This window comes from Schistocerca nitens, chromosome 7 (genome assembly GCF_023898315.1).
Source record: "Schistocerca nitens isolate TAMUIC-IGC-003100 chromosome 7, iqSchNite1.1, whole genome shotgun sequence".
In the NCBI taxonomy this organism is placed as follows: domain Eukaryota; kingdom Metazoa; phylum Arthropoda; class Insecta; order Orthoptera; family Acrididae; genus Schistocerca; species Schistocerca nitens.
Window position 1 is genome coordinate 326,713,623 of NC_064620.1, and position 14,870 is coordinate 326,728,492.

Here is a 14,870-nt window from a genome sequence, read left to right on the forward strand (position 1 = left end):
GGCTTTCAATGTATTCTTTCTGTTGTGGACTGACAAGACAGCCAGTCCACAGTGACGGGTAACCGAAAGGCACGCGTTAACTCACGCAGGCTAGTAGATAGGTTTGAAACAGGATACGTAATGAATGCTATAAAGAAAAGTACGTAGCTCCTGGAATACTTAACTTTAATCCATCCTTGTGGTACATCGCTCTTGACGATACAAGTGAGACTCTTTAGATACAAGCTATGTAATGCTAATGGCGCCTTGCTAGGTCGTAGCCATTGACTTAGCTGAAGGCTATTCTAACTATCTGCTCTGCAAATGAGCGAGGCTTCGTCAGTGTGCATCGCTAGCTACGTCGTCCGTACAACTGGGGCGAGTGCTAGTCCGTCTCTCGAGACCTGCCATGTCATGGCGCTCGGTCTGCGATCACTGACAGTGGCGACACGCGGGTCCGACATGTACTAATGGACCGCGGCCGATTTAAAGCTACCACTTAGCAAGTGTGGTGTCTGGCGGTGACACCACACTTTCCACCTATCTGCTCTCTCCTCTGCATTTAACAGTGGAATTCCCGTTGCACTCTTAATGTTACCACCGTTGCTTTTAATGTCACCAAAGGTTGTTTTGACTTTCCTGTATGCTGAATCTGTCCTTCCGACAATCATATCTTTTTCGATGTCTTCACATTTTTCCTGCAGCCATTTCGTCTTAGCTTCTCTGCACTTCCTATTTATTTCATTCCTCAGCGACTTGTATTTCTGTATTCCTGATTTTCCCGCAACATGTTTGTACTTCCTCCTTTCGTCAATCAACTGAAGTATTTCTTCTGTTACCCATGGTTTCTTCGCAGCTACCTTCTTTGTACCTATATTTTCCTTCCCAACTTCTGTGATGGCCCTTTTTAGAGATGTCCATTCCTCTTCAACCGTACTGCCTACTGCGCTATTTCCTTATTGCTGTATCTATAGCGTTAGAGAACTTCAAACGTACCTCGTCATTCCTTAGTACTTCCGTATCCCACTTCTTTGCGTATTGATTCTTCCTGAGTAATGTCTTGAACTTCAGCCTACTCTTCATCACTACTATATTGTGATCTGAGTCTATATCTGCTCCTGGGTACGCCTTACAATCCAGTATCTGATTTCGGAATCTCTGTCTGACCATGATGTAATCTAATTGAAATCTTCCCGTATCTCCCGGCCGTTTCCAAGTATACCTCCTCCTCTTGTGATTCTTGAACAGGGTATTCGCTATTACTAGCTGAAACTTGTTACAGAACTCAATTAGTCTTTCTCCTCTTTCATTCCTTGTCCCAAGCCCATATTCTCCTGTAACCTTTTCTTCTACTCCTTCCCCTACAACTGCATTCCAGTCGCCCATGACTATTAGATTTTCGTCCCCCTTTACATACTGCATTACCCTCATACACTTTCTCTATGGGTTCATCTTCAGCTTGCGACGTCGGCATGTATACCTGAACTATCGTTGTCGGTGTTGGTCTGCTGTCGATTCTGATTAGAACAACCCGGTCACTGAACTGTTCACAGTAACACACCCTCTGCCCTACCTTCCTGTTCATAACGAATCCTACACCTGTTATACCATTTTCTGCTGCTGTTGATATTACCCGATACTTATCTGACCAGAAATCCTTGTCTTCCTTCCACTTCACTTCACTGACCCCTACTATATCTAGATTGAGCCTTTGCATTTCCCTTTTCAGATTTTCTAGTTTCCCTACCACGTTCAAGCTTCTGACATTCCACGCCCCGACTTGAACATAATTCTACGTGACATTACTGAATGAAAATACGATCAAAAAGGAGGGATCGAAATATTTCCATTTGAGGACGTTTCCCCATCATTTGTGCAACGTAATGCGACTCCGATACGGGTATGTAAGCATGGACATGTAGACAAGGGACAAGCTTGGGATTCGTATCTTTCCGACGTGCGCACGGTGACTGCGGAAATGCGAACTATGGTGACGTTGTTACCAAATGCGTCCAAAGAGTATCAAGGTGCTGATATTGTTTTCTTGGCTGCCAAATGACAAACACCGGTGGACATTCATCGGACAATGAAGGATGTGGATCAGGCAGCATGTGTGTCGAAAACCACCATTGTGGAATGGTCCACGAAGCTCGATGCCGGTTTCGGTTCGACAAAAGACACCGGTCGATCTGGGAGGCCTGCCTCGTCCTTTATGGACAAATGTGATACTCTCGAGCATCCGCCTTGCATTCCTGATCTGTCCCGCTAGATTATCACATCCTTACCTTACAAAAAGGCCTTGAAGGGTCGAAGATCCGTGTTGGTCGATGATGTGCGACAGGAAGTCACGGACTTCTTCACACAACAGGCCCAATAAAGCATGAAAATACGGGTACGACATCACACATGGATATATTATTGAAAGGGAAGTCACTGCCTACAACAGAAACAAGAGACCATTGTACCAATCAGGTTTATTATAATACTCGTAAACCGTCAAGTTATGAATTACCCACTGAAAAAAGCAAGAGAACATTTAATAAACAGACAAGGGAATATAAATGTGGGGGCTAACGCTGACACAGGTGTAAGAACACGATAAAGCATGATTTCGAGAATAAATCACGGGTAGGACCTATGACTGCAAGAATGGTTAGTGGACTGAAGAAAGAACCCAGAGAAACAAAAACATCAGTAAGATCGCCAAAGTGCAGGGTGGAAGTAACCTGCTGGCTACGAGATATTAAAACTAAGCAATTACCTGCTGATGGGAGTTAACTAACATCGCGTCCCTACCGAACTGGTCCCTGCATTGCCAGCCCATTCTGACCACATCCATACAACATAAAGGTGGAAGACGGCAGCAGTAACAGCTGAAGATTCTGAGACCACCATGGCCTTTGTACTGTGTACTAAAATTGAGACATCGTCCTATATGACACCACGTGTTGAATTACGCTTCCCACCTGCTGCAGAAAGTGATCTCTATCCTAACAAAATGGTTCAAATGGCTCTGAGCACTATGGGACTTAACAGCTATGGTCATCAGTCCCCTAGAACTTAGAACTAGTTAAACCTAACTAACCTAAGGACATCACACACATCCATGCCCGAGGCAGGATTCGAACCTGCGACCGTAGCGGTCTCGCGGTTCCAGACTACAGCGCCTAGAGCCGCACGGCCACTTCGGCCGGCGCGTGCTCCAGTCAGTAGCAATTTTTTAAGAAGGTCAAAAAACTCCTAGTCCTGCGGTATTTGCTATGATTAACTAATAGTACTGTGGCGTGAGGAGAGAGCCAGAAAACCTCTCCTAGTCTTTGGTACTATTCTGAAGTTGACAAACAGAGAGGCTTACACGTAGACACGCACGAGGAAGCATGTGCTCTACAGAAATAACCATTATGAATCAATCAGAAAACCTGTTTAAGGTATTTGAAACGGACGTTGTTTCGTGGCGTGGCTGCCGAGGCAAACGGTGGATCTTACACTCTACCGTCTCTGGCTTAGATTTTTATCTTTTTGAAAAGGATTCTACCCTGCCTCTCGAACAATATTGTGTTTGGCAGATAGCTGGCTCTTTGTACAGCCCCGAGTGCGGGGGTTGGCGAAGTGAATTCCCTTTAGACTACTGCTCTGAAGTCAGTCCTCAGCTCTGTACACGTTTATGGTTTCTCCTGGCTCTTTCAATGCAACTTCTAAGTCGGCGCAGCCCACTTGGAAGCTTTCAGCTCTGCAGAAAATAACAACACTCTCACTGTAACAAAAGACGGGCAGAGAAGAAGCTATTAGCTGGGCAGTCTCTGGTAGTATTGAATAACGTATACAGTTATGTTGCAGGAAAAGAGATCGACTGCATGGACCAAATGGAATGAGATGCAATATCATGAAATAAATTGCTAGACAATTTTGGGGAAAAGCTGCCACATAACATTAGCAATAAAAGTTGATAGCAGCAGATTTCTTATCTACTGTTTGCCCTCAATCAGTGGGATGTGTGCTGGCACTGCCGACGTTTCCACGCGTATAGCCTCTAAATAAAACAAATGTACGTTAAAATTCAGGGTAACTAAAAAAGAATATTTAATGCAAAGCGATACAAATGTTAATATGAACCGTTATAACTGTACTTTAGGTGCTTTTGTTATGCCATCATCGCATTTATTCTAAATGGATATATCCAGATGACATGTAGTTCAATAAGATGCAGATTAACCTAAAAGATATTAAAACATACATGTAATATACGAAATATAACTCACGTCGAAATTCAACAATTTGCTTCGTAAGTAATTCTCAAAAAAATGGTAGAAATGTTCCACTGAAATGACTCAAAAGTCTTATTGCTACATATAACGCTAAAAGACACATAATGAAACAAGGCGAGCACACAGAAACACTTCATCGACTGCCTGGAACTAGCACAGCCTGCAGTACCTGCTGGGAAAATAACAAGATGCTTGGGTTTTGAGAATAAGTTCAAAGTTCTGTGCCCTGGTTCTAGACGGGTCAGTCAAGACCGACCGACGGCCGTGTCATCCTTTGCCAGTGGCCTCACTGGATGCAGTATTGGGGGGGGGGGGGGGTATGTGGTCAGCACAAAGCTCTCCCGATCGTTCTTGGGTTACTCGACGTTGGAGCCACTACTAAGCGGTCGAGTTGCTCAGCTGGTCCATAGAAGCAGAATGCACTCCGTACCAGTCCTCCCACCAAGGGAAAGCGGAAATTGTGGCCAGGCCCTCCGCATGGCAGTCAGCTGTAATGAACGTTCAGTTGTGGAGGCACAATTTGAGGAAAAGACCTTGTGAGGGTTAGTTACGAAAACCGTTGGTCATTCTTCGATGTGCGTTGCCTATCAAACATTACGTGTATGAGATATAAGTTTTTAGCCTAATCTGTGTCTTGCCGAACTACAGGTCACCTGCAGATGTTCATTCAGAACGAATCTGGTTTTGCCGTAATAAACGCACCTGAAATACCATTGTGGTCGTTTTTTAACCTTTATATTATTTGGCTGTGGAGACACAGAATGACCATGAACATCTGCACAGCGATACATTAATAAGTATTACAGAGAACGTAAGAGAATCGTTAAAATACTTTTTTACGTCGTTTAAAGGTTTTCCTCTTGGTCACAGGCAAACATGTTTGTGGTAATCCATTTCGTTCCGTATATTCTGAAGTACGAGGGCTATTTCTTCGATTCGTCACCATACCAAACCACAGTGAAAATCTGACGGAGCTTTGCATACATGGGTTACGCTGGGTCTCTACTATGCCTGTCGATCGCTTCGCGTCACAAGATGTTCAGCAGGTGGTTACGTACTTCTGCACGCAGAAGGTCAGGATATTTTAGAAAACGGGTATCTTCAACCTAGTGCAGCGGTAGGATGATTGTCTCAATTCTACCGTCGATTTTGCATGATTGTCATACCGTTTCTGAATTGTGCAGCCTTCAAACTCCAACTGTTTGATCGTCGCTTACATGTTAACTTATTGATTTGCCTCTGCCAAATATCTGCAACAATTCTAAACGCAAACTTGGATGAAGTGACTCGTTTTAAGAGCACAAATACGTGTTTTTCCAGTTTATATTCTCATCTACATGGCCAAAATTTTTTTTTTACCATTTACATCCTACTTATTAGATACTCTTATAACAGAATATATTGTAGTATATGTTGAAGAACAAACAACCACTAACATGGGGGTAAGCAATATACCTTTATGTATAATGTTACAAAAAAAAATGTTGTACAGTCATTGCAGCATCACTTGATCGTGATGTAAACGTAACGAGCTAATGAAGTGTCAATTTGAGGAAAATCTCAGAACAGGTATAATACATGTCTTCTTTGCCCTGGTACACACTGTGGGCCCATCAGAAAGAAACCTTATTCTATCGTGTTTGTCCTCAAGTGCATATGTGCAATGTGGATCGTTTGGGGCTCTGTTATAATGTTTTCGTGTATTCAGTCATAAGAGGTCGTATGGGGCAAACCATTGGTTTCCGGACATATGTTTCTTTTGGATTATTTTCTTGTTGATTGTCCTCTAGTCAGCCCTGTTGTTCATACAGTGAAACATCTTATACAGAAAGCACACGCATATAAATGTGATGAAACATATCTGGTTAAAACAGAAGAATCCCTATATAATCACAACACTTTTAAACTAAATTGGCATCGTCACAAGATGTAACTGAAGTTAGGTTGGATCATTGAGCAGGTATAATAAATGAGTTCAGGTCAGGCAAAGTGCGACACATTCCGTTTCCACCAGCATATCAGTCCATGCAAGACAGTGCAATTGTAAGGTGGCAGAATAAATGAAGGTCAATTTCGCATCTTACATAAGAGTTTTATCCATCATAACGGGAAGGCGAATATGACACCCAACCTACTTTGGTCGTAATGAGCATATTTGCCTATAAGTATATAATGCAAAAGGGATGACACTCAATCGACAGTATTACCACATCGCTCCTATATAATGCATGTCAGTGAGGAGAAGGTGAAACAAGCAGAACGAGGAAACGTTTTGTGTGGAAGCAGGAGCAGGCAGAAGCAGAGGCCGCACCATGGGAGGCAATACTGTAAGCTCTTAGGGGGCGTCCTGCCGCGGGAGTCAGCCACCAGACATGATGCATACTGGAGAGCAAGTAATGGGCCACCAGAAGCAGGACGGAAAGAAGCTTTAGAAAACTGCGTTTCAGTATTCCAAATGGATACGAATAAAACCAGTGATGCAGTTAATCATGCAAACTGCGAGTGGTAAATATGTGTTGTACGCATGTAACTTTTAGGCGTCTGGAGCGGGCACAAAACGTCCAATTGTCGGAAACCAACTAGGAAGGAGTAGAGTACCGAGATTTCGATGCAGTTTAATGGTAGGGGCCTTGCGATTGGCAGAAAGAGTTTCCACAAACTAAGAGGAACGCCCCTACTGGTCGAAAAAAGTTGTGACTTGGAGAACGAAAGAACCCATGTGGGGAGACAGTTCGGCTATGAGAAAGACAAGAGCAGAATTTTCGGGGACTCTTCTCTGAACTGGCGTCAAGTGCAGAACAGTGCTCATAACGCTCTGTACGAAGCAGAGGAGAAATTCGTGTGGACACTGCATTCACTGAAGCTGACATTCAGCTAGATATTAGCTGTAGTGTCGCTGAGCTCCAACTGTGGAGAAACGAACCAGCTAGTTAGTTAATTGTTCTTGCGAGGACTGAGAGGGCATTTTAATATGCACGCTGCTCCAGCCATGCTCGTGCATATCGCCATATTCCTAGACTAGGGATGAGTACATGTTTTCTCGCATAATGAGAAACATAGGGTGAATTCCTGCCGGAAAAATCAGCAAAGGCTTAATTAGTTTTTATAGAAATTCAGAGGTCGAGAGTAGCCATGCAGACGACAGCTCATCGCAGCTAAGGTAAATACCGCGAGCAGAAGCATAAACTTGTTGGTTCACCACCTTGCGTCAACTGTAAACTCGGCCGATCTCGGGTAATCTTTTGCTCAACTTGTCACAAAACTAACCATCCTCCGCAGACTTGAGTGTCATCCTAATTAGTACCGAACTTTTAACTGGAATCAGATGATTTATCGTAGTACTGGCCAACATCATGACATAGTCGTAAGAATAATTTTGTAAAGAAATTGTAGTTAAAATTTACCATTGTTGTGTTTAGGATTATTTCACTTTCTGAGGACGAGATGCGTTCGTTTGACAACTGTCTAACATTGTCACATTGTAAACTGTGTAAACGCGTGTATTTCTGTGATAAGATTGCAACATTAAACTATAAATATTTGGCAGCTTACACAGTTGTTGTTGTGCCCTCAAAACCTTACACAATGACGGAATCAATATGTTCCAAAAAGCCGTGCACGAAAATTTGGTCTTTCAGCATGCCATATTTCGGACTTAGCCGATCACAGAGACTTGAGTGCTTTGGAGGGACCTTTGCCTAGCAACCATTTGGATGCCTATCAGAAGAACGGATATAGTAGCTATCTTACAGTAGAGGTTCAGGTTATAAACAATATACACTTCCTACAGTCAAGTCAAATGTAGCAAATCGCTTGGTTGTTTTCTATTAGGGATGCTCTATAGTGGACATTAGGCGGCTTATAAAAGCACCATTTGATCATGGATGGTTCCTGATAATACCTCGAAAAAAGTATAATTTTTGGGTAAGAAAAGTAACAGTTTTGGCAATGGCCAATTTTGTAAGTTCCATTCATGGTAGGTCGTCGAAATTTTTGCCATATATTCTTAAGTTGATGTCCTCGGGAAGACTTGATTTTTTTTTTTTTTAGATATCATTATCCGATTCCGAGGTGCAGTGGTTCCAACTTACTATCCTTGTGCAAGTGAAATATGCACGTAATATCCGGTTTGAGGCATAAATGTGGGTTCGACTGACTTAGTGACCACATGACACATATCCTAGATTCATCGCAAGAGTTCTGAGGTTAGAAAATTATGTTATCTTTTTAGTCAGCATTTTTTCACGATTAAAACTTTTTGGCTTGCTATCTCTGTATAATAGACACTTCGCGCGTACACAAACATATCCAAATTGTAGTGCAGTCACAAAAAATGGGCTGGAAAGGATTTTAACATATCTGAAAATAACTTAAAATGAGTGCCAAAAGGTATGTAAAACTGGAAAGACTGCAAATTCAGTAAAAGAATTCTAATAATACTTTTCTTCTTTTAAGAAATAAATCATAAGCCGGTCGTTTTTGGTGAACTGCGCTCGGAAAGTAAAATATCCAGAAAAATGTAAAGCAAACGATTTTGTTTTAGCCTTATGTTACCCGTACTTACGTGTTACTTACATGTGTCAAAGTGTATAAGTGTGTCAAATTGTACAAATAAACTGTGAACGCCTTAGAAACCAATAGAACTCGTTTTATATAAGCAGCACATCCTGCTGTATCAGGGAAAAGAAGAGAAGCTGGGTAAAATGCTCCTGTCCTCTTTAAAAAATAGTAAAGTGGGGAACCACCTGCCTCAATTCTCATTTCGCCTTCGTCAGCAAAGTTTTGGGGTGCGAAAATATACGCGCTTTCTTCTGCTTAAAGAAAGGAGCAGAGAGACAGTGATGATGGAAGAGGGAGAATATAATGACCGAGGGGAGAGAAAGAGAGAAGAGACCGTGGTGATTGGAGAGAAAAAGTGTCAGTAAAATAGAAACAGATACGGATGAAAACAATAGCACTGGGAGATAATCAGAGAGGAGATATTGATGGTCAGTGAGAGAAGTGACAATGAAAGACAAAGAGTGATGGTTGGAGATAGATGCAGTTGGATCAAAAGAGGAGGGAGACAATGGACATGAAAAAGAGATGAGCAGAGACCATACATAGGCTTGGGGGAGGAGGGGGAGTCCTGACCCTTCCAGACCGCTGAACTTTAACACTTATGTATAGGGAAGGGCGAATTTTCGATCGAAATTATGAACACGTGGGTACAGGACAAGCGTGACCAAGATTTGAGCTCCGTGAGCGCGAATGCAGTCGAGTCTACTTATCACTCCAGCTTCCTCCACTACTATGCTATTCCGAGAAGGTGTGTAAGTGAGTCGCTTGTATGCCGAAGGTTGCACGTGCTGGGAACTTAGGAAGACGTGTTTTCAACACAGTACAACTGCTTGGGTAAGGCGAAAATTGCAGCATACTTTCATAAGGAGGAGTTTCAACATTTTATTTTTCAGTTGAAGCGGAAATAATTACCTCAGTAAGTATATTAGACAGTGATAATTAGTGTGACTGTCTTGCGGTTGATAAATATGTATCAAGACTATTTCGCTGTCCTGGGATGGAGAAGCGTATGGACAGCTCACCAGACCAGTCACCAATCCCTCGTTGGGTATTTAAGTTCGATAATATTGCTGCCATGGTGAAGCCTCAAGTATCTACATATCCCACAGGTGATGGGGATCCCCGAGGAAGGTATTTGGAACTTACCACAAGTAAAACCAACAAAGAATCGCACGCCTCGGGAAAAAGAGGGCGATGTTGTGGCTAACACCACCGGCGGTTCAAAGGGCCAGGGAAGAAGAACGGCCAGGATTGCCGACGTGATGGCCTGTTGCCGCTGATACCAGGTTTGTACCGTCGCTCGCAAGTATAGAGCGTGAGCCTTGCTCCTCACATTCGTGAGATTAATTCAAATGGCTCTGAGCACTATGGGACTTAACATCGGAGGTCATCAGTCGCCTAGAACTTAGAACTACTTAAACCTAACTAATCTAAGGACATCACACACATCCATTCCCGAGGCAGGATACGAACCTGCGGCCGTAGTGGTCGCGTGGTTCCAGAATGAAGCACCTAGAACCGCTCGGCCAAACCGGCCTGCGAGTTTAAGTCCTCCCGAATGGTTTGGAAGAGTTTCGTATTTGACCTTAAATTGAATCTCTTGGCTGACAAAGCATCCAAAGGCCATCATTAACCTGTCAGCAATATTACGTGGAATCGGCAGTACCTGTGCCAGGTGTGGCAGTCTTGAGGCAAGATGAACATTTATACATTCCACCATTTGGAATAAAATGTGGGTGCGGAGCTTATTGTTGCGTATGTGCAGTGTAGCTTGCCGCTGCTGATTGCCGTAATGATCGGATGAACAAAACTCCAACGCATCGCGTAATATACCTTGTGGTAAATGGACAGTGCAGAGCGTCCACCCCGTCCGACGTGCATAATATTGGTTTTATCCATGTTGACCCTGTACCCGCAGCCACGCCGTATGCACTAACTAGGGCAACCACCTTATGTATTTCGTTTTCCAATCGGACGAGTATTTCCAAGTCGTAGGCAAATGCGCGACACCTGAAGGAACTCACACGGAGCCAGATGCCTGCAAGATGTCTTCGAAGAGTCTGTATCAGCGCTATTGCAAACTGCACCGTCGACAAAGGACATCATTTTCTAATGAGCTGTAGACAGGGATCGTGCTTAACTGGCTGTCAATGACTCTAACCATCGAAGAAGCTCCGCGAAGGAGGAGCATGAAGACGATAATGAAATCCTGGAGTATCACCATGCATCACTTTGCCATGTTACACTATGTATCTGTCGCAGTATGTCTTCTCCCAACCTATCGTCCGTCGGTGTCCCGGCAAAAAGTAGGCGGTAATGCTCCAGGAACCCATCAGCAATGTCTTACTTGACGTAGAGGGCCGATCATCCCCATCATGGAATACTGTAATCAACGATTAGGGATTGCGTGCATGACCTCTGGACGCGTGATGTATGGAAATACGTTCTCCATCAACGTTATCCAAGCTCCGATCACGGGTCGAAAGTCTCTCCAATAGACATGTCATGATCGATAAAATGCACGGCTGAATGCGATGGACTTACACTTGACTCCCAGGCATTCAAGTGTATCTCGGAGCCATCTCGCGTTTTTTTCTTACCATAAGTTATTGGAGCCCTTCGTTTTTGATCTGCAGGCGACATTTGGGGTCCGCCAATAAGGATGCACTAAGTTTCCATGAATTAGGGCTCCGTACGTGCTGTTATGGGACGATGAACGTGCATAAATATGCAAGGTGATCCGTAAAAGCTGTGAACCAAAGTTTAGCAGCCAACACATTATCTCGTAATCCGTAGAAACATAAATCCGGCCCAGTCTCCTCTCCGAGTGGCTAGTAAAAAATATGTTGCCCTCACTCTGCCTGTGGCTTTTTTCCCATGGTCCATTAGCGTCATGTGTCGGCAGATTGGGCGCAGTGCATAACAGGAGTTAAAATTCGGCGCCTGATCCTTCGACGTGAGAACACAATTACAATCTCCTCCTATCGAGATGTGATCATATCTGCCACGAAACAGGGGCAGAATCTCCTCTGAGCAGAGTTTCGCACTCACCCGTCGATTGTCAGATCCGGAGTGTGAATAGATGTGGAAAATATGAACGCCATTCACGGTCATCGCCAAACCCCAGACCAAATGGAGATAATCGAGATCAAACAGCAGAATCCCATCTTGGGCCAAGATCGCCGTGTCAGGTCCTACGTCTGGAGTCAGCACTGAGTGACTGTTATAACCACGTGCGTCTGGAAGTGTAGCACTGCAGGTTTCATGCACCAGTAGGATATCTACGACCATGGCACAGATCATGTCATGGAAAAGTTGCAATCGATCATACAGTATTAATGTACACTGTTCCCACCTTATATGCTTAGTTCATTGTCAACGTCATGCTCGAGTCATATAACGGTAAACTCCAAAGGCTAGAGTCCACTATTCATGCTCAGTGGGTCGGCCGCCAACAGGCTTCCCTCTGTTGTTTTCTTCCTGTGGTGTGTGTCCTATAAGTGAGCCATCATCAAATGTGGGTGACAATTCTGGTACCTCTTCGACTTGCTCTGCCGAGTCACGTTGGTCATTTGTCCCAGAAACGCCCTCTGACGCATTTCGATGTAATTGCCAGGATGCATTCACTGATTCCTCCATCAGTATTACGTGTCAATCAGTCTCAATGATGATAGACCGTCTGAAAGGCAGGACATCCGGTCACCATCTGAGGAGTCCTTTCGTTTTCCTCTAAAGGACATGTTCCATGACATATGTCTCTTTGGCTGGAAAATTTTCCGTGTCCCCTAGGGTAGGAGAGGACATGTGACCCACACTATGGAGGCGCATTTTGAGACGCTTCGGCGCTGCCCTCTACTGCTGTCGGGGATGCCTCACGTTGTTCATCAGGCGCTCGTTGGTCCGTTACTGGAACTACATACTCGACTTCCACTTCCACGCTACATGCTACGTTTGAGGCTGAGGGGCTCCTCCCTCCCTGTCACCTTGCTATTCCTCTACCTCATTCCGCTCTTGGTTCAATATGTCTGTATCACGCTCCGCCCTCGGCAACACATACCGGCGGCCCACCGACAGGTATGAGAACGGCAGTTACTTGGCAACTTCTCGCTGTGGCGCTTATCCACGTGGCAGTTGCATGATGTTGCTTTGTATGCACTCCTCGCAGCATTCAGTAATATAATTGAGTAGTGTCCCATATGGTCGCAGTGATCCAATAACCATCGATTGTGGTACCTCAAACGGCAGTTCAGAGATCTGCTTCATAGAGCGTGCAAGATCTGCTTCATCGATCATCTTGACGTACATTGTGGTGCTTATAACGGATAGGTGCATCCCAGCTATGTCTGTAACAGGTAAACGAACTTCCTCCCTGAAAAAACACTCTTTTTCGAAAGCCTTGCTTGTGGCATATTGGTTATAAAACGTAAATTTAATCGTAGTCTTTCTGAAATTATGTGCCATTACGATCTATTCAGACAACACCCACAAATATGAGTGGATTAAACACTGAGGCACGCCTCTGCCTAATGCAGAATGTGACCACTAAGCCATCTAGACAGTGGTCATTCCAACTGCACTGACTACCTTAGCCTCCTGACAGACACAAATTCTCACCTTATCCACACACTACTAATGTAGTGCCCCTTGCCCATTATCCTCATTACTTTGGGCATTTCGCCGATTCCCGTAAGAGTTTGGTGTGCATCTATACTGAAGAGATCACTGGCTCTCTCTCTTTATTTATACATATATGTGGTGTCTGTTCATTTGGACACGTCCAAAAGATACACATATGTGTACAATTGGTATCATTGGCGAACTGTGACAGGCAGAGTGCCTCGCTCTATTCAGGTCCATCTGCAACCTTGCTTTTCCTGTTCCGCTTCGCCCCTCACCCCACTCGCTGCTTCACGCAGATCGCTAGGCAGGAGTGCGGTCGGAGCGCTCGAGGTCGCAGAGCGTTGTTTGGCCAGACCTGGTATAGGAGAAAAAGTAAGGTGGATTCCCCAAAAGTTTTGAGCTGCCGAGGTGTGGTGGTGGCAGCAGTAGCAGTGGGAAAGAAAGGAAAAAGGAGACACTGGAAGTGAGAGAAGAGACATTGGCAGTGGGATATGTTGTAAATCAAAGGGAGGAAAAGGTGGTGAGAGGTATGTTGACAGAGGCAGTGAATTTGAATTTGTGGTAAGGTCTTATGGGACCAAACTGCTGAGGTCATCGGTCCCTAAGCTTAGACACTACTTAATCTAACTTAAACTAACTAACGCTAAGGACGACACACACACCCATGCCCGAGAAGCCGCGCAGACCGTGACAAGACGCCTGAGACCGCTCGGCTATCCCGCGTGGCGACAGAAGCAGTGGAAGGAAGTTGCTGAGCAAGAACGTTTGGAACGTTCTGTGTGAAAAGAGCTGTTCGCATGCCAAAATATTTTGTGTGGATTGAGGAGTTGGTTCCCCAGTTTTGTGTCTTTTCAAGAGAAGAGTGTTCATCCTTTTCAGCTGGTGAGGTAAGATGACTGGTGCTGTGCGGTGTAGGCAGAGGACGGGACAGAGGGGACGCCGGCAGGGCAGCGACTCACAGTGCACGTCGAGGAAGGCGCCGGCGGTGTGGCGGTGGCCGTGCGCGTTGGTCACGACGCAGACGTACTCTCCCGGGTCGGCCATGTCGGTGCGCGTGATGGTGAGCGAGCCGTCCTCCGAGACGCGCACGCGGCCGGCCAGCCCGCGCAGGTCGGTCAGCGGCACGCCGTCGCGCAGCCACGTCACCGTCGCGTTGCTCTCCTTGGTGACGCACGGGAAGTGCGCCGGCTCGCCCTCCATCACCGTCTGGTTGATGGGCGGGATCGTCAGCAGCGTCCCTCCTGCCGGAAAACATCGGTTCTGCTGCTATCAGAACGTCCACCGTCCCAGTCCCTAGCGTGCTCCACTGGGAAACTAGTAAACGAGATGTTCGAATAGGAAGACGAGTTTTCCAGCCATCTCAAATGTTCAAATGTGTGTGAATTCCTGAAGGACCCAACTACTGAAGTCATCGGTCCCTAGACTTACACACTACTTAAACGGTTC

General features: G+C 45.0%; 1 protein-coding gene across 1 annotated transcript in view; it reads right to left on the bottom strand.

Annotated features, from left to right (window-relative positions):
• The window catches only part of LOC126195084 (protein borderless), a 444,253-nt gene that overhangs the window by 76,877 nt on the left and 352,506 nt on the right, over positions 1–14,870 (bottom strand). The window contains exon 5 of the mRNA XM_049933546.1: positions 14,384–14,665. Coding sequence (XP_049789503.1) covers positions 14,384–14,665 — 282 coding nt within the window. The remainder of the gene's footprint in view (positions 1–14,383; positions 14,666–14,870) is intronic.